The sequence below is a fragment of the Microtus oregoni genome, unplaced genomic scaffold (assembly GCF_018167655.1).
Source record: "Microtus oregoni isolate MIOR12 unplaced genomic scaffold, Mior012 000001F_ref0000356, whole genome shotgun sequence".
NCBI lineage: Eukaryota > Metazoa > Chordata > Mammalia > Rodentia > Cricetidae > Microtus > Microtus oregoni.
In genome coordinates this window covers 25,953,560-25,979,734 of record NW_024543060.1, presented here as the reverse complement: position 1 = coordinate 25,979,734, position 26,175 = coordinate 25,953,560, and the positions used below count along the sequence as shown (strand labels likewise).

The following is a 26,175-nucleotide window of genomic DNA, read 5'->3' as shown; positions in this document are numbered from 1 at the left end:
TGGATTAATAACTTTTCTATAAACTTCCATAATTACCAATGCATGCTTATTTAATGTACACAAATTTTGCAGCCAGAATATAAATGCTGTGAGTATCATGACATTGAAACTCTGTTCTAGAGAGGAACACAAACATACTCAAAATGCACAGGCACATGTTTTTAAAACAACATTGTTCTTGATATAATAACTGATAGACATCAATGCCCCTAATGCCTTCTATTGTTTAAAAATGCTAAATTAACTTCTAATTTCAATTGTTTTTATAATTTATCTTAAAAGAGACTAGAGAAATATAAACACATGTGCCTATTGAAGCTGTTGCTAAGCACCCACATCAGTAATACTGAAATTGGCCATTTCCATGTTTATGGTCAGGGTGCAAATTGGCATCTAAGAAATGATCAATGTAACAATTCACATTGAAATAATAGGTTAACATAAATCTCATCTGTCATTCTTCAATGAGAACTGTATTAACCTGATGGCTATTAAAAAGTTTGCTAATTAATTTGAGCACAATCATATTAATGCAAGAAAATTCTAAGTAGCTTTACTAGTGTAAACATTCAGATTTTTATAATGGGGAAAGATGCTATTTTATGAATGTCTCTAAAGCATTTGATAAAAATAGGAGAATATAGACAGTACTTAACAAATGAAGAATGTGTATTACAATTCAAAAGATATACATTATTGTGCAATGAAAAAAATGGGGCCATATCCAGTAGTGCATATCACTTATCAACACTAGACAATCAAGGAATGCTCATCAAATACTTTTATATAAATAAAGTATACTTTTCACTTGGAACCTCAATTAAAACTGATGCTTTTAATTAGCTGGTTGAGAATGAAATGGAAGTAAAACCTTGCAGACAGGAAAACAAAATTAAAGGGCATTGCCCAACTGTATACAGACAAGAATTGGTTTAATACACAGATACAAGAAGTGGTAAAACATAGTTTTCAATATAATAAACGCATCACTTTACATTATGCATTAAATTAACATGAACTAAAGACTTAGTACAATATTCAATAAAAGAAGGAAATTCAAGTTCATGAGACAGATTGCAAACTTGACAGGGTCCACATGACATACATGGTTGCTGTTTTTGTTTGCTCATGTGTTTTGTTTTGCTGAACAAATAAATGTGCATTTTTGTCAGACGAGAATCAGCAATTTACACAGCAGCTCATTGATCGTCATACTTTTAAAAAGGTATAAAGGAGAGACACCACATACATTTCTCAAAAGTATGATATTCTGCTACACTCATAGATAGATGTCTAACCCATTTGTCACCAGAGAGGGTTCTTTCAGCAGATACAGATATCCACAGCCAAACATTAGACAGAACTCAGGGAACTCCATAGAACAAAGAGTAGAAGAATTAGAGAAGCCAGGGGTGTTGAAGACAGTAGGAGAATGTAGCCCACAAAAACCACTAACCAAGATTCACAGGGATCACAGAGACTGAAGCAACAAACACAGAGTCTACTTGGGTTTACATACATGCTGTGGGTTTTAGCTAGGGTGTTTGTTGGACTTTTAACAATGGGTTCCAGGCTATTTCTGATTCTTTTGTATGCATATAGGATCAACTTCTTCTTAATGGGTGGCCTCAAAACAGCCTTGATATTAGGGTATATGGCTAGTCTTTTTGCATCTTGTGATACCAAGCTCCATTGATATCACTGGGAGGCCTGCTATTTTCTGAAAGGAAATGGAGGAAGAGTTGATCTGAAGAAGAGGAAAGTGGTGCTGTGGAGCAGGGAAAAAGGGGGAAGTGGCAGTTGAGATGCATTGTCTTAGAAAAGAATGAATATATAAAATAAATAATAAAACAAAGAATATAAAAGTGTATCGACTGAAATCTGACTCAGTATGATTCCAAAAGTACACAATATTATGTTTACTGTAATTTTATGTTTGAAACAATTTCTGATAACAGAACTCAACAATAGTGAAATTATGCTGCCATTGAGAAAAAAATAAAATGTTCATTAATTTGCAAATCAAATATTGCATTTAGCTGTCATAACAGAAGCCACAGTTGTTGCCAACTATGAAACTTTTCTGCCTAGGTGAATCTAGGAAGCCAAGCACAAACATATATGGGTGTATTTATTGAAATAGATTGTCCTTTTTAAATTTAAGTCAGCAAATATTCTTGGAATTACAGTCATCCATCCTGTAATGGGAAAAGCAGTTTCTGTAAAAGTCATGAAGCTACTGCAGATTGTAAGGCAATAATAATCTGGGCATTAATGTTTGCTTGGGACATTTACTTGTGTGACAATGCCTGAAGGTTTTAGTGAATTTATCTGAAACTTTGGAAAACATAAGCGTTGCTATATTAAATAATTTAAATTGTATACTTTGCAAGTTTATTTTGTTTCAAGAAGGGTCAGTCACTTTGAGTGTTAATGAAACTCTGTAGTAGGCAACGTACTCCCTAGAGAGAGACTAAAGAGAGATTATAAGAAGAAATCTTTAGACTTTCTCAGAGTAAGATAACTTCTGTATCACCTGGGTCTTTCACTAGATGTATTAACATGCACTATCCTAGAGGATTTTGTTTGTTTGCTTGTTTGTTTTTAATTTCATTCATTGATTCTTCTTTCGTCCCAGAAACAGAACAATTTGGAAGACTTGTCACTGTGAGTAATCCCTTCAGTGATCCCAAGCCTCCTTTCCTTGTTGCTTTTAATTAACTAACATGTCAATCAGATTTGCACAGTTTGTGTTTTCACCCATTATCACTGTTTGTATAGACTTTCAGTTTAATCTGTATGTATATTACATCCACCCACTTCTTTGATAAGCCTGGTTTTTGTGTCTCAGTAAGGGTATTTTGAAAGTCTGTATTTTCCTCATAAATTCTTATCCCAATCTTAGGAAGACCAATACTGCCATCTTAAGGCAAATTAAATTAACTGCTTTTAAGAAAGATCTCCAGAGTTATGCATTTTAGATTTGCATTTTCTGTCCATATTCTACTTAAAATTCAGTCTGATTTTAGGAAAATAAAACAGATTCAGGATTAGGTATTAATCTCTCAATTTGCTCAAAAATATCCAAGAGTTCATGTTTTAATAACTTCAAATATTTATTTTACCCTAACATTTACTTTAATTGCTGTATTTTAGGCCTTTCTCAAAATGGTTAATTGCCACCTGAAAGCTATATGCATGATATTCAGGAGTAATGAACTGATAGTGGGAAACATGTGTAGGAATTCACACGATAGGAAGTGTTCTGCTGCTTAATTCCATACATTTGTTCTCTATTTCTTCTGCCAAGTGCAGGGATATCCAAGATGAAGTCATGGTTGCCCTGAAAATACATAGCTATCGCTGGGTGTGGAGATGCATAGTTGTAGCCTAATACTTGGAAAAAGTAACTTTGAGTTTTAGAGTAGAGTACTATATAAGAGAGAGAGAGAGAGAGAGAGAGAGAGAGAGAGAGAGAGAAAGAGAAAGGTGTAAAAGTATAAGATTAGGTCTAAACACAAAGAGAGTTGTAGGGTAGTAACAAGACAGTGTTCAGTTCACAAGAGATCAGTGTGAAAAGCCATGTATATGATGCAATAATAAGGAGGTATAGACAGTTTATGATTCTGAAAGCTGCATAGCTTAATTTACATCCTAAAACTGCATAAACTGTATCTTGTTTCTCACTAAATTTAGATAAAACTTTAGTCTTCATTAAAAAGTTACACAAATGAGGACATGAAACAACTATTACTTCATCTTCCTCAATTCTCTCTTGGTTGCTCTATTTCTTTTAACATTTAGAATTTCTAACTGTTAGACAAAGATATATGCACATCTTGAATTAAAGACTGTCATTTCAATCTTTCTATTCTTTATAATGAACTTCATGTTCTAAACGCTAACATTCAATTATGCCCCAAAACATGTGAGTCAAAACCTACTTCTTTTGCTCACACTACTAACATCTTTTAAAGACATTGGCTTAGCCAAGTCGTGGTGGCGCACGCCTTTAATCCCAGCACTCGGGAGGCAGAGGCAGGCGGATCTCTGGGAGGTCGAGGCCAGCCTGGTCTACAAGAGCTAGTGCCAGGACAGGCTCCAAAGCTACATAGAAACCCTGTCTTGAAAAACTAAAATAAATAAATAAATAAATAAATAAATAAAGACATTAGCTTTATTTTTTGATATTACAAAACACACAAGCATATGTAGCACATTTGTAAATATTTTTCAACCACTCTTATGTGTGCCTCTGATTGTGAGTGTAGGTTTGCAAATATCAAGGTGCAGATGTGTCTAAGTAGGAAAACAACCTCAGTAGGATATGATTCTCACCTTCATCTCACTGATAAAGGACCTCTTGTTCAATGGCACATTTACCAGTCTAGCTATCCCTTAACCTTCAAAAATTCTTCTGTTTCTAGCTCACAACTCACAGTCAGAATTCAGGGATTATCGATAAGTGCTTCCATATCCAGGCAAGATGGGTTTTCAAATTCATTTCCCAATGCTTCAACATCAGGCACTTTGCCATGTAAAACATCTCCCCAGGACAAAATCTGATCTTTTCTTATCCTGAAACACTCATCTAAAATGGTAAAAGAATTCTGCATTTCATTACGAAACCTGTTGTATCAGTTGGCAAGAAAAGGCTGATGAGCCTTTTTATTCCTCGCCTATCATCAATCTATGTGAATTTCAGGTTTCCACTATGAGATGTTGACTTTTCACTGGTAATGTTTTTTCCTTCCTCTCAATTTCATTTGAGTTACTGCTTTCTTGACCTTAAATCAACCTTTTCTCATCCGTGTGCTTGCAGAGACCTTGCTAGATTTTCGAATTTATCAAGCCAGTCATCTCTTCTCTTTACTGTTCTTTTATTTAATTTTTCAATAGAACCCAGAAAATTTTCTTTGGAAACTGTGTGGTGATTATAGCTTGCCTCTTTGTATTGCTGTTCATAAGTGTTCAGCTAATGAAGGTGGCTTTGTCACAAGAGAGGGACTCTTACTTATCGTTGAAATCTTTTTTCTATTTATCGTTGTGCACAATATTTATCCATAACATGAAATGTGTATAAAATACATTAAGTAAGCTTATTGATACATTTGGCTTAACATATCATGCATTTGCAGTAATTGACTAACTTTGCCTTTGTGGCTTGCTATTTGCCAGTATGTAATTTCTGTCTTTTGTAAAATTGTGGAACACAGTGTTCATTAGTATAAGACATATTTATTTGCATATTTACAACAGGTATTCAATTATATTGTTTTTTATCTTTAGGTAAACTTACAAAAGTATTTACATAAGACATAAGGTAAATTTTAAGCTTGGAGAACAGATTTCTTTTCCTTTTTACATTATGTCCATCCATTACCTTCATCTTTTATTTACTTTCTTCTTGCTTCTATTTGCCCTTCTCTATGATTTCTTCTGTTTTTATATTTTCATCATTATTTATTTCTGCATATTTTCTTTTTACTTTTGCTTTCTGCTTAAGACTATCTTTCTGGCTAGGAAAATCTTAGCCAAGGATATAGCAAATATCACTAAATATTTACTTTTGATAGTTTGATTGTTTCTTAAAACACGGTTTTTCTTTTTCTGTTCCTTCTACAGGATTTTCTGAGCCAGAGGGGTGAAGGACACCACAATAAAACTCCAAGAATCAACTAACCTGAGACCATAGGGGCTAACAGGGACAGAACCGACAACCAGGTAGCCTTCACGATACTGACCTAGGCCCTCTGCCCTATGCTATAGTTGGACATCTTTGTCTTGTTGTGGAACTCCTGACAGTAAGATCGGAGGGTGTTTCTTACTTTTTTACTGACTTTAGGGACACTACTCCTCATACTGGTTCATCTTGCCCAGACTTAATACATGGTAGTATTACTGTAACTTGACATGACATAATTTTTTATATTCATGGGAGATCTGCACTTTTATAAAAAGAAATGGAGGAATGGATTGGGGGGAGGGGCGCAGAGATGGTTTGGATAGGAAGGACTGGGAAAAAGGAGGGACAGGAAACTGCTACGGGGAAGAAAAACTAAAGAAAGGCTCTTTCATGTTTTGTCTAAACTCTTAAAACAAACCATCCTCCTCCGTCAGTCTAAGTAATTGTTGCCTAAACCATGAGGTTTTATGAAAGCTGCAAAAACTAATATCTTGTAATTGCAATATTTGAAATACTTGCTTACAGAAAACTTTATTGGAACTTAGATATGGACAAGACCAGAAGAAAGAAATGCGGACAATTGTATAATTATTTAGCTGTAAAGTGATCCTAACCAGAATAAAAACAAAAATTGGCGTAGAAATAAAGTGTCTGTTATTATAAGGAACAGAAATTGTACTGTCAAAACACAGAAGCATGTGCGAGTGCACACGCGCACACACACACAGACACACACAGATACACACACACACACAATCACCAAGTCTTTAGGATACGAAAAATGTAGATGAGAATTAATTGTTTAGCTGGGGAATAGAAAGAATAGCCTTGTTGATCAATCTTTAATAAAGCTAGATTTTGATAAAATAGAATATTAAATGCTTTAAGGGAATTTTCCATTCAGACTTAAATTGTTAGGTAGATTTGGGTCATAGACCTGATAGGATGTATAAGAATATATTTTCTGCAAATAAATATTTCAATATAATTATTTATTATTTTACCTCATTTTGCAATCAAATTAACTCTTCCATAAAATAATAGATGAAATAAGGTTTATAATTTCCATAATTATTTCTATATAAAGTATAACATGTTAAAGAATGTAAAATATATTCTTTGTTTGTAATGGTCAATCGAATGATTTTTGGCATATTTACATACTTTATATGGTAGAAATCATGTTTTTGAATCCTTTGAATTTAAATATGTTTGAAAATATGTAGTTTTCACGTCTAATATTAACGAAAATAGACTTTACAAAATGACTTTGAAGTGATTAAACTTCAAATAGTTGGCTGTTTTCCTTAATGTGTGTTAGAAAAGGGACAGCTTGTCAAGTCCTCTCGAGCATAAAATAGGGTAACTTACCAGCCTGTTGAGATGCAAGACTTCAAAAGATAATCAGAGAGAACTATGCAGCAATAAAAAAAAATAATGAAAAAAATAAATAAAAAAATAATGACCAGAGTGTGAGAGTGCTCTCAAATCACTAGAAAATGAAGTTTCCTTTGAAGCTTCCCTATGAAAGCAAGAACTCTAAAGCTAAATTTTCAATAGTGAAGTTCAACAAGATCTCATCTACTCAAACATTTATAGAAATAAATATACATATTAAAGGTTAAAAATGCTATAGACCTGACTATTTATAGTATACTTGCCTACCATGCAGATGACCTGGCCTCCAATCCTTAAAAAGGACAAAAGAAAAAAGTAAGCCAAAAAAAATGATATTGGATGTATTAAGATGAGAAAATCATTTAATGTCAGTTTCATTATAATCAAAGCTTTTGATACTTAAAGATTCAGGTAGAAATTGTAGTATTACCTGCTATTTACCAAGTTTTACAGATTTTTAACTGGAATTAATGGTTTGGGTAATATTTCTTGTTAAGTAGATACAATTTGACATGTTCACATTGAGATTACTTGATAGTTTGAATTTGAAAGGCCCCCATAGACCCATGTGTTTAAGCGCTTGGTCACCCAGCTTATAGCAATGCTTTCAAAGCCTGGGAAACTTTGAAACATATGGCCTAGCAAGGAGACATTGTTGACTCAGGTGGGCCTTGATTCTGGGGCAACCTTAAGCATTCTATACTCAGATCTATCACAACGTGAAAAATTTTGCTATTTGGTCGTACAGCCGAGAGAGATGTTCCAAACATCTCTGTACTGTTTATAAAGCAAGAGCCAAGGCAGGTGTCCTTTACCTTATTTTATTTTTTGGAAAAGATACTCTGTCACAGCTTTGAGAAAATGGAAAATATAGAATGCTTAAATATTTAATGGAATAATTAACAGAATCCCTATCGGTAATTTTGTATTATTCAAATTAAAAGTCAAATGCAATATGACTTTGACACTACATGCAATAAGTAAGAAATGTTCTTACTTCACTCAGATTCACAATGGAGCAAATATAACTGCATTTTAACTCACTGATATCATATTTGGTATTATTTCATTTCCTTGGTAGAAAAAATTAATGCACTTGATTCATGTAAAGATATTAAAGCCAAACTTTCCATGCAGAAACTTGAATTTCACTTTAAATACTCTAAACAATGCTCTATTGCAAACAATTGTTCTCCACAGTTTTATCCCAAACACAAGTATAGCAACAGATTTCTGGGGAACGAGTTGCTGCTGTTTTTCCCCCATTGCACCAGGGTATATTAAAACTCGCTAAGATGTATGGCAGTGCTTTCTTTTTAAGAAAGGGCTGTGGAGATAGTAAAAATTTCATAGGAAGAAGCAGTCTGAACCATGAGATATGTAAGATGTATTCTCACAGAAAAATCCATTCTTGAAGTTTAATATTGATAGGCTTGAGAATAGCAAATAAAATTAATTTAAAAATGTATTAATAGTATTTCAGCAGAGTATTGTAAATATACACAGATTTTTCTCAGCCCTTTAAAGTACATTCAGTGACAGGCATATAACTCTATTGTAACTCCATAGCTATAGAAATTGACCTTTGGATCAAGTATATTAAATATGGTAAAAATAATTATAAGATCTATGATTATTAATTTATTTTATTCTGTTATTGGTAAAGGCTTCAAAAATAAATTAGAGAATATTTTAATCACTAAATTAAAGGCAGCATTCTCTGGAGAATAATTTCTATCCAAAGTCATGATCCATAAAACTCTTCTCACAGAATGAATATTCTAAATAGTTTTTTTGAATGACACCAGCTAACACTTCTAGAGTATGAATGTCAGTCCCAAATCATTCAAAATTATATACACACTTTTAATGCAGGCAGTGAACACAAAATCAACATTTCTCTCTCTCTCTCTCTCTCTCTCTCTCTCTCTCTCTCTCTCTCATTTTATGGAGTCAAAACTGTCAACTAGAAAACATACTTTAAAATTTATCTGATAGCACCCAGTGGTGGAGTGTACTGACCATGTTAATTGATGAGATTTTATTGACAAAATTGCTCTGCCAGAGTTCTCTTACCTTCCATGTCAGTCTGTCTGAATGCTGTTACGCCATCAAGACAGTATTGTCTTTTTGTCTTTCGCGTATCTGGTTTCTAAATTTGGCCTTGAATCTTAGATGTTTTGAGTTTATTTAATGCATTTGGTGATTCTTGTTTCCCCTGGACATTTTTGTACACATATGTTCAAACCAACTGTACCACTGTCAGAAAAAATAAGACAGAACATTAGTTCTTATGTGACACTTAAGTAAGTATTCAAAATCTAATTCAAGCAAATGTGGATTACTCCCAAAATAACCAACTGTTTTTGTATGTTTCCTGACTATTACTGAAATATGATATATTATTATTAACTTTGGGTTGTCTGTAAGAAATCTTCATTAAGTCTGAACTCTGTCTCATTTAGTGTTGGCAGTTGTGCCTACCATGTAATCCGTGACATGTTTATGATCCCGATATGAATTTTCACATGACACAGAATGGATGATGATCTTTATGTTAGGAAGTCATTTACTATTAAATTGCATATTTCTTTGGCAGGACAATATCATTCTGCCTATAATATTGGTAATAGGAGATGATGCTGTTGGTAGAAACTTAGTACAATAATATCTCTTATTTTCCAATATAAAACTGGAGATTCTACTAGAAAGAATGCTATGTGCTATCCTAAATGAATATGAAGGAAGAAATATAATGTTTAACTTCAAAGAATACCTTTCTCATGAAAGTAAAACTTAGCGGAAACATGTTAATTCTGCCTTTAGGAAACCACAAAATGAAGTTCAATGAAACATATTTAGTGAAACAATTAAACACTTAAAATTAACTTCTCTTTTAAGTCCAATTTCTATGCACAACAAACAGTAAATTTGTGGTGAAAACATTTTTCTGCTGTTCTTAAAGAATAGAATTTCTTAATAGGAGTTAATTTTAACTTCAGTGTTTTTGTGTTTGTACTAAAATTCTCAGACAAAATGTCTAAAATTGATTGTTTACACAGGATTTTATCATAGCATAGCAAACAGATGGGATTTAGATAAATTTCTTCTGACTATTTTTCTTGTAAGTTTTTAATTTCACCTGTATGAATCCTTGGCACAACCACGCAGCTTGGAGGGATGTTTCAATCCAACTCTGTAGAGAAATGCATTTAATATGTAAAAGCATATTTTTCTTCTGGTATTTCATGTCATAAACTTATTTCTAAAACATTTCCTCCTCAATTTTTAGATGGTAAATATGTATTTTGACATTCGACACCATTAACCAAAATAGAATTCCTGGATTTGGAATTGTCATAGTATTTTTATTAACACCATTATTTGTATTGATTCCTTGGGAGTTCATAGTATTCACCCCAATCCCACGCATTTTCCAGTCCTCTACCCCTGCAGCCTCCCCCCCCCCCCAAAAAAAAAGACTATTTTAAAAAAGAAAGAAAACCATTTCACTTCTCCATATTTCTCCATCACATGTCATCTGCCTTAAAGGCCTTAGGAGCTGCCATGTCGTGCATTATACACTTTAGACAAACAACCTTACTTGCAAATGTTTATTGCAATGATTTGTTGGTATGACTCAAAGCCTCTCTCTTATGATATACCATTTATACTAGAGCCTTCATCTAAACTTTTCTCAAATATTCTTCTTTTGCCCAAAGTCATGAAGATTCAGATGATATGGTTCCATAGAACAGAGATAACTTCATGAACTTCTGCAGGTCACAGATAGGGTATGTGTTGGGGTGGGCCAATTCAAATCCTTGAATGTGGGTTTGGGTAATATCCGAGCTGTTCTGTCCACTACTCCATTGGGATTGCCACCCTCAAGTGAGGGTCCAGACCAGATATTCCAACATCAGGGCCATCTCTCTCACATGTATGTTGAGGAGTGGCATCAGGTCTCCCTTTGTGGCAGCCAACAATAGGGTCAGTTTTCCCAAGGCCATTGAGATTTGGGGGCTGGCTACCCTGTGCCCAAGCGGTTAGGGCCACTACTCCAAGGAAGGGGATCAGCTCTCCCCTGAGGTGAATGGTGAGGGAAGGGACCAATTCTCAAGTTCTCAAGTGCACAAGCTACCAGGGTCCTGATTTCCCATGGTCTCTAGAAGTAATCCAGGCACAGATATCAACATAGACCCTGACTGAAATAAGATCATGAACCCAGGTATGACTGTCAGTCAAAGTTCAGTCAACGACATCACTATTGCCTGGGGTAGCAATCAGCACACTCAGATGAATATGGGCCCAATGGCAATATGGTCTTCAGACATCGACATAGCAGCATCAGGCTGGGGCACAGACTAGAAGCATATTCTCAGCCTTTGGTGGTAACAGGAGCCAAGGCCATCAGCACGGTGCATCTGTGGTAGGGACAGGGAACCACAAATGACCCTTGACTGCCACTGAGGCTCAGAATCATCATGGTCCCTGGCAATAGTGCAGGCCATGCAGATCGGCCTATTCCTAACAGCTTTGAGTCTTAAGTTCAGCTTCTCCTTCTCTCCCATTTCTTCAGCACACAGCACTTTATCATACTGACACTTGTCCGGTCCGGGTGGGAGGGATGCCATAATAATTTTTAAAGTAATTAAGATGAAAGAATCCTAACACTTATTTTCTCTTTCTTGATTGTTGAAAAATTTGAAAAGTATTACTTTAACACAAAAGGTAAGAATCGTTATAATCCTGAAATAGTGGCATTTTCTTCTAATCAATTAATGTCAAGTTTGAATTTTTCTTGAAGTAGGATATTTACACAAAGCTACTAGCAAGACTTAATCAAAGACTAATAGGCCCACAAGTTCCTTTCATCCCTATGGCACAGTCTACAGTCCCTAGAAGCTCTTGTTTTTTCTGTGTATTTCACTAACTCTGTCCCGAAGGCAAGACATCTACTCCATCATCTCCATCCTTGAGTACTGCACAAGCACTAGAGTCTTGATATATTATGTTAAGGTAAATTTTCTATTTCAGAAATCTAACTTTTACAGCACACCCTAATTGTTTAATTATTTCTTAGTCCTTAGCAATGTATTGCACAACAATGCACATGTTATTTTCCCTGACATGCCTATTAAACTTCTTAAAATTTGTAACCTAGAAAATGACATAGTAAACCATTTAATTAAATAATTTTCAGACATGTTATTGAAACCATAAAATCAACAAAAAGAAATCTAACATTTTAAGGACTGCAAAGAAAGCTGAGCAGAAAGATCGTTGGTTGATCAGCCAGAGGACTCAAGTGAATTCCAACATCACATTTTGGTTCACAAGTGTCTGTAAAGGATCTTCTGGCCTCTCTAGCATAGTGTGTATGCATCAAATAGGCATACCTGCAGGAAAATATCCATACATAGAAAATAAACAAAATGAAGCAATTTTAAAATGAAGCAAAACCAAGATTTTTATCAGTCTGGTAAGAAATTTATGGCATTAGTTTTATAAAGACATGTCTGTTATTAAGAAACAATATTTATACCAAAAGAAAGCTAATTTTCAAAAAGCCAAGAGCCCTGAAAATGTGTATACAGATGTGTTGATGCTTATAATCCATACTAATCATTTGGATTTAAGGAATTAATAGGAAGGTTTGTGAATAGCTAAGTAACAGAAACAGATAAACACATATTTATTCAGGTTTGTAAATAAGAGTTATTTTCTTAGCTTATTTTTCAGCTGTCACAATTACAGCAATTTCAATTTAATTTATTGCCATAGACATACAAGGTAAACTATTGCATATATGAATTATTAAGTAGGATGGTATCATTAATTATTTTTATAAGCTTGATTACTTGAGAATCCATCCATAAATATACACAACCATCCAGATAGATATGAACTTTGAGAACAATCTCTTTTTTCATATATTGTTTTTAATTTTTAGTTCATTTTCTTAAACAATGTACTGTAATTAGGATTTTTTTCAATAAAAAAGTTTCCAGAATCCAACCAAATTAGCAATAGAAGTATAATAGTAGCTCTCACTACATGATGGAAACAAACAACAACCAAAGCAAACAAACCATCAAACAAAAAGAGCAAATTATTTCTTTTACTTAAAAGTTCTAAGTTAAGCCCATCAGAATAGGGAAAAATAAAATATAAAAGCTTACCATTTTTGACACTTCTGGCTGTAAGTGATGGATTTGTTCCACCCCCAATTCATTTGCAGAAACATCTCATATTGAAAACTCTAGCTTCCTTAGGAGCCATTAGAGCAATTCATTTAAAACCATCTAAAGCAAGGCCTGAAGATGTTGGACGAATAGTACTGATGGATTTCATAATATTAACAGAGAAGCATGTGGAATAATATACTTGAAGTGAATTGAGAATATCTCCAATTACCTGATTAGTGTCTGGAGCCCTGACACTTCACGTCACTTCAATGTCGCTGCCCTATTATAAAAATAAAACCTGAACACCTGGGGAAAGAACTTGGGCTTTTTAAATTTCTTGACATGGCTATAATCAATATTCCTAATGGCATCAATATTCCTTCTATCATGTTTGGCTTAGTCTATGACATTCATTTTAGCAATTATTACGGTATGTCTGCTAACTGACAGTCTCTTCCCATGAGTAGCTCATGAACCAAGCTATGCTGGTAGGCAATTCTATGTTAAAATATGATTCTATTTATGAAAGTTTTCTATTTTCAAGATACTATAGTAGTAAAGTCATTGTTTCACCAAATATTTAACATTATTATACATAATGGAACATAGAGATATTATTTTATGTTTCATAAATATTCTTATGGTGTATAATACATTTTAGCTTTCAAATCACTTCTAAATAAAATAAACATAATATTTCCTAATATTTCAATTTTAGCGATTAGAAAATTTTGCAATTGAATATTTTATCGTTTTTTAATAAATTAATTGCTCACAAAGTTAAAACTGTTCTTCACATTACATATTACAAATATAAATGATACTTATGTCTCCAAATTACAGTTGAAGCATTAGAAAAAAATACCATAGTAGTTTTGAGTGTTAAAAGGCTTAAAGACTTGTAAATGCTTCATTTAATTTTTACAATTACACATTGATTGTAAATCAATCCATTTAAATGAGAACATATACACATATATTAAATTAAATGTAATTAATAAATCATAGCATATATATATGCTATTTTTAAATGTATTACAAACTATCAAATTATTAAAGTTAAAATTTCCTAACATTTTCTGTGCGTTAGGTGAATCTCAGTCTAAATTTATGTTGAACAAAGGTAATGATTTTGTTAGTAAATTTCCTAGACATTTTTAAAACTATGAATGTTTCATGAATTTGTGTAACATTCTAGCACGAGGGCTATGCTAATCTTCTCCATATTGTTCCAATTTTAGTGTACATGCTGCTGAAGAGAGTACACTCCTAGGTTGGAATATATCAATTTTAGTTTATAAATGTTCCTTAATTTATAATTTAAGTATTTATTTATCATTGTAATTCTTGTACATGAATCAATGGAATAATATTGTTTTTCAACCATCAAGGTTTTTTTTGTGTTAGACATTCTAACTTAGCAATTCAACATAGAATGATAATTTTTAAAGTTTCATAATAAAAGCCAGATTAAAATACTGATATAAAGTATGTGTGCATAAAAGTACATGTAAACACCCATCTTACAAAATGTTTTAATTAATATACATATATAATACTTTAAAATACAGACATTTAAAGGCATCTTTGTCATAAAATATATATTTTATAAAAGGTTATTATTATCTAATATTAGGTAAAATTAGTTTATTTTCATTATATATATGTTGAAAAAGAGACATATAAATTTCAATGTCACATGATTTAGTGGTATATTATTTGTGTTTTAATAAATAAAGCTTTCCTAAACAGAGGCAAAGTAGTCATACTAGTCAGCCATACTGGCTGGGGGTGGTAACAGACAGCTTTAATCCCAGGACTCAGGAGACTAAGACAGACATATATATGTGAATTCAATGATACCTTGGGATTCACAAGATTGATCAAGAAATAGATCCAAGTGGTGGCCTTTCACACCTTTAATTCCAGTGTTTGGGAGTCACATAACTTTATTCCCAGCAGTAGGGAGATGGAGACAGGAGAGATATGACTTACTGGAGAGAGGAATGGTGGAGAGAGAAATATAAAGGGGAGAGGAGACAGGAACTCACAACAATGTGGGGTTAGAGGGTTCATAGAGATAGACTCTTGCCCTTTTGGTCTGAAGATCTGATAGAAGCAAAAGGCCTGCAGGGCAATGGTGGCCCACACCTTTAATCCCAGCACTCGGGAGGCAGAGGCAGGCGGATCTCTGTGAGTTCGAGCTCAGCCTGGTCTACAGAGCTAGTTCCAGGACAGGCTCCAAAGCCACAGAGAAACCCTGTCTCGAAACAAAACAAAACAAAACAAAAAAAAAATAAATAAATAAAATAAAAAACAAAACAAAACAAAAAAAAGAAGCAAAAGGCCTTTCTGGTGCTTGGCTGCTTTGCTTTTCTGATCTTCAGGATGAACCCCAGTATCTTTCTCTGGGTTTTTATTATTCGTGCTACAACATGATTTATATATATAAAATATCACGCCCCAATAGAATTGAATTTTCAAATTTTAATGACATTTAAAGAGAATGTTCATATTACTATTGGACAGTTCTTCTGTCATGACATTATTTTGATATAAAAATATGAACAAATTTACAGCATAATCTTTAGTATTCAATTAAAATCAATAAATTTCTATACTCATCTTTAAAACTTTTCAATGAACATAATAATTGTTTACAATTCCATTCCGTTCTTTCTTTTTATGAATGTAAGTGTTTAAAATATTTCACAGAGTACTTCACTCTTTACTCTTGACAGTCAGTCTCACCAGTTCAGGTGGAGAAGTTTAATTTGAGCAAGCTTACTTTTATTGAGATTTGAAAAGAACGCGTGACCTGTAAACGTTATCAGAAACAGTAATGCTCTTTGACAAATGGCCTAATCACTCCACTCCAGATCAACACATTTTTCTTGGTATAATAAAATGTCTTTTCTAAGAGTGCATATGGATTTAACTTAGCTGAAATTCTCAGGGAAAAAAAAAAGGCTACTTTATACCATAGCTTTGTACTGGGAAACTGAAATGTTCCACTAGGTAAATGCTCACCCTATTTTCCTGCACGCCACATAAAAGTCACTTTCAAGGTTCAGAGAAAAACTATTCTTTACTTCCTTTGTGACATTGTCAGTTTTTGAAAATGCACAAACCTTCCTTCTCACTGAAAAGAAACATGGAACATTCAATACCAGAGGTCAGTTCAGCCTCCTAAAGCTATTTAAAAACATGGTCATATTTCCTCTGGTAACTGTCACTGAGCCAACTTAGCAAGAAAGCCATGCTGTATTAGATGTTTACATGTCCAAACTTTCATTAAAATAAAATATTGTAGGTTTCAGATCAATGAAGTTCTAATTTTTACAATATAAGGTAAGCTAAAACACACAGCATAAAATATTGTAGCCTTCAGTCACAATAAGGGCACTTTTGCTTTTCCTCCTAACTCTACCTCTGTCATTAAGACTATGATCTTTTCAAAATAAAAATTTTCTTCCTGTGTTACCTTATTGCTGAGAGCCTGGGGTGTGAACCCTGATTCTTTCTTTTTTATAACTCTAGTTATTACCACATGGAAATTCATAGCTGGTGGCATACAATTGTGTTTTTGGTAATTGACATTTTACTTTCCATATATCTAAATAAATTGAAAGATCTGACTTAAGTGTATAAATTGAAAGAACTAACCTCAGTGTATAAGATGTAAACTAATTGTATAAAAATACAGACACAAGTCACTGTGTGTTTCTGACATTTCAAGGAGGATTTAGAATAACATTGTCAGAATAATAAAAAAATGAAATGTATAGAAGTAAATGTAATCATCATTTAATTAGGTAAAAGATTGTGTGTTTTATGTGGTTTTCAATCTAACATTGTATTAACAGTTATTAATAAAAAAATTGTAGTTAGGCAACACAAATACTTAATAATCAAGGAGAGGCATAAGTACCACTTGGGCATTTAGGTTACTGTTGAACTCTGAAACTGTTTGCAAATGCAAAAATATATAAAGCAAAAGGTCAGAAAAATCTCTACTGTGTATTTATTATGTTTCTATGAATATAATTTTGTAATTGTACTATATAATTTTCAGGATTTTTATCTAAACTTTTACTAGTAATCTGAACTTTGACGATGGAGTGTTTTTTTTTAAATATTTTTCTTCATTATACATACCAATCAAGTTCCCACTCCTTCTACTTCTCCCATTCCCTCCACATACTCTCCTACCCCACCCCCATCCAATCCTCAGAGAGAATAAGGCACGTTGCTTTTGGGAAGATCCTGGTGCCACTACTAGTGACCCCAAGTGTGCCCAGCCATGCAACTGTCAAACACATTCAAAGAGACTACTTTGGTCCTATGCTTGTTCCTTCCTAGTCCAGCTGGAGTTGGTGAGCTCCTATTGGCTCAGGTAAACTGTTTCAGTGGGTGTACCCATCATGGTCTTGTCCCCTTTGCACATATTCTCATTCCTCCCACTCTTCTACTGGACTTTGGGAGCTCAGTCCAGTGCTCTGATGCGGGTCTCTCCCTCTGTTTCACCAGTTGCTGGATGAAGGTTCTATGGTGATATTTAAGATATTCATCAATCAGACGACAGGTCAAGTGAGGATCAGGCCTCCTCTCCACTATTGCTTAGGGTCTTAACTGGGGTCATCCTTGTGGATTACTGGGAATTTCTCTAGAGCCAGGTTTCTTGCTAACCCTATAATGTCACCCACAATCAAAATTTCTTTTTCCTTGTTCTCATCTCTGTCTTTCCTTGTTTCAACTATCCCATTCCTTCAAGTTCTTATCACTCCTTCCATTCCGTGATCCTCTTCCTGTTCCACCCTCCCTCCTCCTTCCACCCCAACACTCCCAGTTTCACCAGGTAACCCTGTCTTTTGAATCTATATATATTTTTCTTAGGGTTCACTTATTACTTAGCTTCTCTAGTGTAACATGAAGGGGGCTTGCTTGTTTTTTTTTTTTTTTTTTTTTTTTTTTTTTTTTTGTCCTGCTAGGTTTTCACAGCTGTTTAGCCCCAAAGAAAATCACACATAGGTCTCCATAAATTATAAGCTGGTTGGCCCATTAGTTCTAGCCTCTCACTGGCTAACTCTCACATCTTGATTAATCCATTTTTTTAAATGTATTTTAGCCATGTGGCTCAGTATCTTTTTCAGTGGGGCAGATCACATCCTGCTGTTTTGGTGATCTGGGCAGGAGTGGGGGAACCAACTTCCTCCTTCCCAGAATTTTCCTGTTCTCTTTGCATCATTTCTACTTCCTGTCTGGTTTTCCCACCTATACTTCCTGTCTGGCCAATCAGCATTTATTTAAAACATGATTGACAGAATACAGATAATTCTCCCACAGCACTCTAGGATCATGAAACATAGGCTCAATATCCTTTGTTTATATCTAGTATCCACTTATGAGTAAATACATACCATATTCATTTTTTGCATCTGGGTTACTTCACTGAGGATAGCTTTTCCTAATTCCACCCATTTGCAAACAAATTTCAAGATGTCAACTTTTGGAGTATAATTACATCAGTAAAATATAATATACTCAAATAAATAATAAATACACATTAATACAAATAAATGTAAATTTTCATGGAAATATTAGAGATGAACATTTGTAAAAACAAAATAATATGAAAAATATCTTCTGTATAGTTTGAGGTTAAAATATGAAGAAATTGAATAAGTATAACATTACTATTAATGTTACACTAGTTGTATGTATTATGCTATTTTCTTTATCCATTTGTGTGTGAATGAACAAGTTTAATTTTGATATAATCCTTCTGCTTTTGTATACTGTATTTACTGAATCAAAGAGATTTAATCCTAAGAAAATGCAATGGTTAAGTATACTCATTTTGCTTTTATAAAATACTGGTCAGAGTAGTTCCATGAGAAGCATTCCAAATATATTATTTATAAGCCTATATCATTAATTTAAGTTAAATAATAATTATATGTAATTACATGATTACAACATCTTACTTGAAAGTTTTGTGTTCATTGTTCCTAGGAAGTTTATGTTGAGACCTTTGTCTAGAATGTTTAAAATAGTTAATTTTTCTCAATCTTACTGTACAGTATTTCATAATACATTGTTCAGTGAAGAGATTAAAATGGGCTGAACATACAGACCCCAAAAGTACTTCTGTTACCAGCCTAAGAATCTGCATTCAAAGCAGGTTCTATATAAATGAGACACAATGAAACGTCTGGATTCTGAGAGTTATGGAGGTAAAAGCAAAAATTTAAAGTCATCTATATAGTACATTCCATTTGAAAACACCATTGGGATACATGAAACATTTTAAAAAATACATTTATCAGAAGTTACCTCACAAGCTTCAAAAGGAGAGAGACAACCATTAGACCTACCCAGTTGTGATGCTCATTAACTTCATCAGTGGAAGGCACATAATGAATAAAAGTAAGGTTGCATACATGTATACAATGGTTGCTGTAAATAATAGGTTTCTACTTGGAGTTAAGAACCATTCACGAAGGTAGCAATCATGGCCTAGCTACTAATTCAGTGCTAGTAATATCATGGATATTAGAGAATCTACAACCACTAACTTATTAAACTAACATAAGCCCCAATACTCATCTATAAATATTTATCCTTACAATGAATTAATTATAGCCCTCCTCTCGCATTAAGGAATCCTCTTTTTACAAAAGATGGAGATGAGTAGAGCAAGCAAAATATCAAAAAGCAGATTGTGGACCCAAGTCCTGGTTGATAAGCCTGTAAAACAATGCAGCACTGATGGCTCAAAGAACATTATAAAAGAGGGGCATAATTATCATACGATTTAGAGGATGTTTTCTGTAATATTTTGTCTCATAGTAATGTCAGAAGCTAAAACCATAAAATCTCAACCAAAATGACCACCAATGTGAGCTGACCTGGAAAAACAACAACAGACTTTGAAAGTGGGCAAGAAAAGCTCTCAAGATTTCAATCCTACACACAAAAATAAAATAAAATAAAAGCAACTAGGTAAAACTGTGGATCATGTCTTTCCAGGGAGCCAAGGACATAATTTGCTTTAAAAAGGATAATTGAGCAAAATACCTGTAATGCATTTCAAATATAAAGTATGAAGCAGGAAGCTACAATATTTTATTTTATTTTTTATTTTTATTTTTATTTATTTATTTATTTATTTTTGGTTTTTCGAGACAGGGTTTCTCTGTGGCTTTGGAGCCTGTCCTGGAACTAGCTCTGTAGACCAGGCTGGTCTCGAACTCACAGAGATCCGCCTGCCTCTGCCTCCCGAGTGCTGGGATTAAAGGCGTGCGCCACCATGGCTTAGCCGTTAAAGGCTAGGCTCACAACCAAAAATATTTTATTTTTTATATTTCCTTCATGGCACGAATAAAAACATATGAATCTATAAACGAATATTTTACTTGATACAAAGGGAGATAGCCAGTTTCTACGGATGGTTATGTAATCTATGCTCACTTAACTGTTCTTGGGTTACAGGTGTTTTTAGTGGTGCCCTGAATGTGTGATTATTCTTTTATTTATGCCAACATAGAAAAGGTATAGAAGAGTGAATGGCTTAGTAGAATGAATGAAATCTGGAAAGTAGAAAACTCATGAGACATCAACATTCAGTTCATCAGAATTTTTTTCAGTATTTTTGCATCAATGTCTATGAGAGAGATTGGATTGTAATTCTTAGTTGAGTCCTTTTGTGGTTTGGTTATAAGGGTAACTGCAGAATTCTTGTGGGTTAGGAGGGAGTGGGCACTTAGATTTGTATGTATAATGAAAAAAGATAGTTTGTTTTCTCTTAAGATTAAAAATAAAAATAATCTGATCCTGTTTTTGTAGCCCCCCCCCCCCGAGAGACTCTTGATGATGGTTTTTGTTTCCTTAGGGGTTAAAGGTCTATTTAAATTGTTTATCTGGCATTGAGTTAATTTTGATGTGTGCTATCTATTCAGAAAATTGTTCATTTCTTTTCGATTTTCTAATTTTGTGGAGTACAGGTTTTCGAAGAATGAAGTAATGAATCTCGATTTTTCCTCAGTGTCTCTTATGTAAATCTTTTTGTTTCTGATATTCTTAATTTGGATATTCTCTCTCTGCCTTTTGGTTGGTTTGGATAAAGGCTTGTCTATCCTGTTGATTTTATCCAAGGACTTGATCTTTGTTTCATTGATTCTTTGTATTCTTTTCTCTTTTTTTTATTCTATTTTATTGTTTTTAGCACTCAATTTGCTTTGCCCTCAATTTATTTCTTGTTGTTTACTCTTCCTAGGTGAGTCTGCTTATTTTTGTTCTAGAGCTTTCAGGTGTGCTAGTGTGAGATTTTTTCTGCTTTCTTTATGTAGGCACTTAGTGTTATGATGTTTCCTCTAGCATGACGTTCATAGTGTCCTATAAATTTGGGCAAGTTGTACTTTTATTCTGATTGAATTCTAGAAAGACAAATTTCATTTTTATTTCTTCCTTGACCTGGGATGCTTCAGTTGATCATAGCAAAAGCAAAACAAAAATATTAAGACTGGAAAAGGAAACCACTATCAGGAATTGAATCCCAAAGCCAATAGAGAATGAGAGGCAGCCACTGCTTCTCCTGCTAGGAGACCTCCAAGAGAACCAATCAACACAACTATAACTTATATGCAGAAGTCCTAGAACAATCCCATGCTGGCTCTCTGGTTATCAAATGACTGTGAGCTCTTATAAACCTAAGCGGGCTATTCTCAGAGATTTCTTGTGATATCCTTAACCCCACTTGCTCCTAAAGTTTTTCCTTCCTCTCTACAGTAGGATTCGATGAGCTCAGACTGATGTTTAGCTGAGGGTCACTGCTTCTCTTTTCAACTGATGATGGATTAAAACCTCTCTGATAATAATTAGGCAAGACACCAATCATGTTTGTCTTTATTTTGGATATATAAATATATACATACACACTACATATATATATATATATAGTCATAAAAATTATTTTTATTTACTCATGTAGAAATATCAATATCAATCTATCACTAAACGTATTATTTGATTTTTATACTCTGTGTACTCTGTGTAACTTTTGCTGTCTATAGGACAGGACTAAATTAAGATTATTTGTATAGAAAATAGGCTACTACTATGGATTTCTGCCATTGTATCTATCCCTTGCAAAGGCAAGTTATCTTGAATAGAAGTGAGGACTACACCTATGGGAAAAAGGACAAATGTTCCATTGTTGCTTGAGAATGTGTGATTTCCATGTCGTAGTAGATACATATAAACACCTTTGCGCTTAAGGCTCAGAAAACATATCCAAGAGGGGTTAGAAAGAACCATAAGTTTAAAGAGCTTCCTGTGCTATTGTGTCTGCTAGTAACGTCAAAAGAAATAATCATGTAGTCACATCAACCTGACTGCTTATATATGGGTGGAACAGACACAGCAATAATAAACATGCCTAAGTTGATGGAGTAAAGTCTCATCTAAAAAGTACTATAAGCTACTAAAGAATTTTGATAATGGGAGAATTGTCTTCATCACGCAAGAGAACTTGAAGTATGTTTTCCAGTATCAAATGGTTAGTCCTGAAAATACTCATACAAATAAAATTATAGAGACTGAACAGGTTATATTTATGAGTATGTGTATGTAAAAATATATGCATATATATGGATGAAATAGCAATTATTGAAAAGGATGCAATAGGTACAAAAAGAGTAAGGGGCTACATGAAAGGTTGGGAGGGAAGAAAGGAAGTGGAGAAATGATGTTAAAGATAGCAAAAAAGCTTCTGTAATTCACACTATTTCAGATACCTCAGAGTTGATGAACTTAGCTACCACCTTGAAATCTTTACTCAAAATATAACTTTAATATTTAAATAGAAATTGTAATAATTACTTTTCTACCTCCAGCTAAAAATCTTCTTCCCATTCTTAAAAATAGCAGGTTAAAATGTCATCTTATTTCAGTTATTATTTTTCTTTTTAGGATAAAATGACTGTCCTCTTTCCTCTAACCCTGTCTCCTCCACATTTTATTTTTATAACGGCAGTTAAAGTGCACATGCTGTAACCTTTACCAAAGTAAGTTTCATTATTCCTTTAATGCACCTTCCAGGGATAAATAAATACAACCTCTATAATGGTTTAATAAGATAATTGGGTTCTGTTTCACTTGGTACTGCAGCCATTTGAACATTCTTTCACTGGTGTGCACTATTAAAGATTCTGTCAGAAGAGATTAAGTGGCGCATTGCTTTTCCTAATGTACAACACCGCTAGCTTATAGGAGTAAATGGAGACCAATTCTTGAAATTAGAAAAGGTCTTTTTTCACAGGCTATGCTTGGGACATTACAGATGATTTTGTTATTGCTGGGGATAGTATTGATGGTTGAAGTAGAATGGACATTGGCCTTTCTCTTTCCATAGGGGCCTTAACATTATTAGGATTGAGTCTACCCAGTTGCTGTGAAATGATATTTGGCTATAGCTGCTTCAATGTGTCATATTTACCACCAACTATTGACATTGAAAACTTACATAAATGTTGAACATAAAACCTAAGTCCTTTACAATATACTGTTTTTACAGAAACATTTTAAACAGGAGAAAAGTGATTAGGAACATAAAATAGCTTTTGATTGATGCAGAAAATTCTGAAACAATTACATCACTCATCAAAATCTAGTATTTATTTTATATTATTTTATTACTAAACATAAAATAAATATAATAAGATAAAACAAAAACTAACACATCACAATGGGAGACAACAAATGAACAGATGGAGAAGAGCTAATGAGACCTACTCATCCCCTTAATCAGGAATACCCCAAAACACTAATCTGAAAGTTGCAAATGCCCAAAGAAGACCTGGTGTCAAACTGAGTATATCCTGTGCATTCTGTCTCTGTTCAAATATGGTTCGATCTCATTGATTTAGACTGACTTTTTCCTGTTTTCTCCATCCACTCTGGCTCTTACACATTTTCTGCTTTTTTCTTCAGGGTTTTATGAAATCTAAGAGGAACAATTTGATGAACATATCCTGTTCATGCCTGAATGTAACAATTTTTCTTACTCTCTGAGTAATGTCTGACTGTGGGTGTCTATATTTATACCCCTACGCAGCAGGATACACCTCTAATGATGGCTAAGCAATGACTGATCTATGAATATGGCAGAATATCATTATGACTCACTTTATTCCAATTTTGTTCTAGTTTTTTTTTCTTTTTTTAGACCATTGATATTAGTTCTACCCTAGGTTTTTGGGCTACATACTCTCTGGTTTGTTGTAACTCAAGCAATACCATGGAGTGGACCTTAATCCAAATTAGTTAATAATTACTCCCACAAGCTTTCTCATTGTTACCAAGGCATATGTATATAGAATATATACTATATCATATGAATACAATATACTACACACATATATACACACTTATACATACATACATTCACATACATATATGTATACTTTACTCAAAACTTCACTATAAGCAGATTTTTCTGTCCCCCCTGTCAGCTCCAAAATAACAACATGGAGTTTTCTTATTAATAATGGAAGCTCAGACAATAGTATAGGCTTTTTCCTAAGTAGCTCATATAGATTAAAAGGAAGCATATTTAGATTAATCTATGTTCTATTACATGACTTTTACCTCTGTCTTACGGTGTGTGACTGCCTTGTCCCCCATCTGTCTGATTTCACTGCCCTTCTTTACAGCATTCTCATTGGCCACATAATCCTGCATAGCTATTGGCCATTTAGCTTTTTATTAAACCAATCACAGTGACATATCTTTACATAGTATAAAAGAGTATTCCACAACATTTCCCAATTTTTGTCTAAATAAAAGGGATAAACTTGATTTTAACATAATAAAACTGTGAATAGAGCAGGATTAAACATGGTTATGCAACTGTCTCTTTGACATAATTAAGCATCCTTGGGACATATGCCCAACTGGTACAGATGCATGCTAAATTAGTTCAATTCTCATTTTGCTAAGCATCTACCACACTGATTTCTGTAGCATGACTACTAAAAACCCATAGAGAGATATTGGGGTTCAAGCTGAAAATCAGAAAAGAAAAGCAGCCAAACCACTAGAGAGTTCTTACCTCTACCAAGTCTCAGAAATGCAAAGGAGAAATCTTTTCTCAGTGTGACTGTGGATTTGGTAGCACTGCTCCTTGGCCTCTAGTAGGTTAGCTCTGCATTCTGATCTTCAGGCAAGCTTTATTTATTAAAACACAAATAAAATATCACTATATTTACACTTTTTGTCTAAAATAAAAATAAGGATATGACTTATATAAGAAAACTATATACAATAAGTATAAAATAGTATGTAAGATAAACAGGCAATAAGTATGTCAACAATGTCTAGTCCATTTACATTTGACAAATTCAGAGAAATTTCTCCATTATCTGTTCTTTCTTGGTGAGTCCAAAATCTTGTACCTAATTTATTTTCTACCATAACTTGCAATTATCACCCAAAACTATCTTTTGATATTTCTCAAAAATACTTGTAGAAGATCAAATGTGGGCTATATATGTGGGGCAATTCCTATTCATCAGTATTTATTGTAACTGAAAAAAATAGTTGATTCTCTATCGTCTTTTATAAATTCTATATGCAAAATAGCTCTTTCTGCATATTGTAATTTGGTAGCTATGTTGAGAGGTTCTTTAAAATTCATTAGTTCCATGAGAGAAGTATATAATTCTGACTTTTGGACAGAATCATAAAGGCTTAGATATACTTTACTTAAAATTTGTGATTTATAACTTGCCTTCCATGATTTATTTGCATCAGTGTAGAATTCAGGGGCTCTAGATATTGGTGTTTCTCGTATAATTCGAAGAAGGATGCAGTTAATTAACTTTGTAAGTTAAATTTTTTGGG

The 26,175-nt window shown here is 33.6% G+C and overlaps 1 protein-coding gene and 1 non-coding gene across 2 annotated transcripts in view; both read right to left on the bottom strand.

Moving 5' to 3' along the window:
- LOC121458747 (relaxin-3-like) overlaps positions 1-25,014 on the bottom strand; it is a 32,774-nt gene extending 7,760 nt beyond the window's left edge. Inside the window, exon 1 of the mRNA XM_041668070.1 lies at positions 24,933-25,014. Coding sequence (XP_041524004.1) covers positions 24,933-25,014 — 82 coding nt within the window. The remainder of the gene's footprint in view (positions 1-24,932) is intronic.
- LOC121464948 lies at positions 14,431-14,537 on the bottom strand. The gene has a single exon (XR_005976592.1). It is a non-coding gene; the product is annotated as a U6 spliceosomal RNA (small nuclear RNA).
- Positions 25,015-26,175: the final 1,161 nt, after the last annotated feature.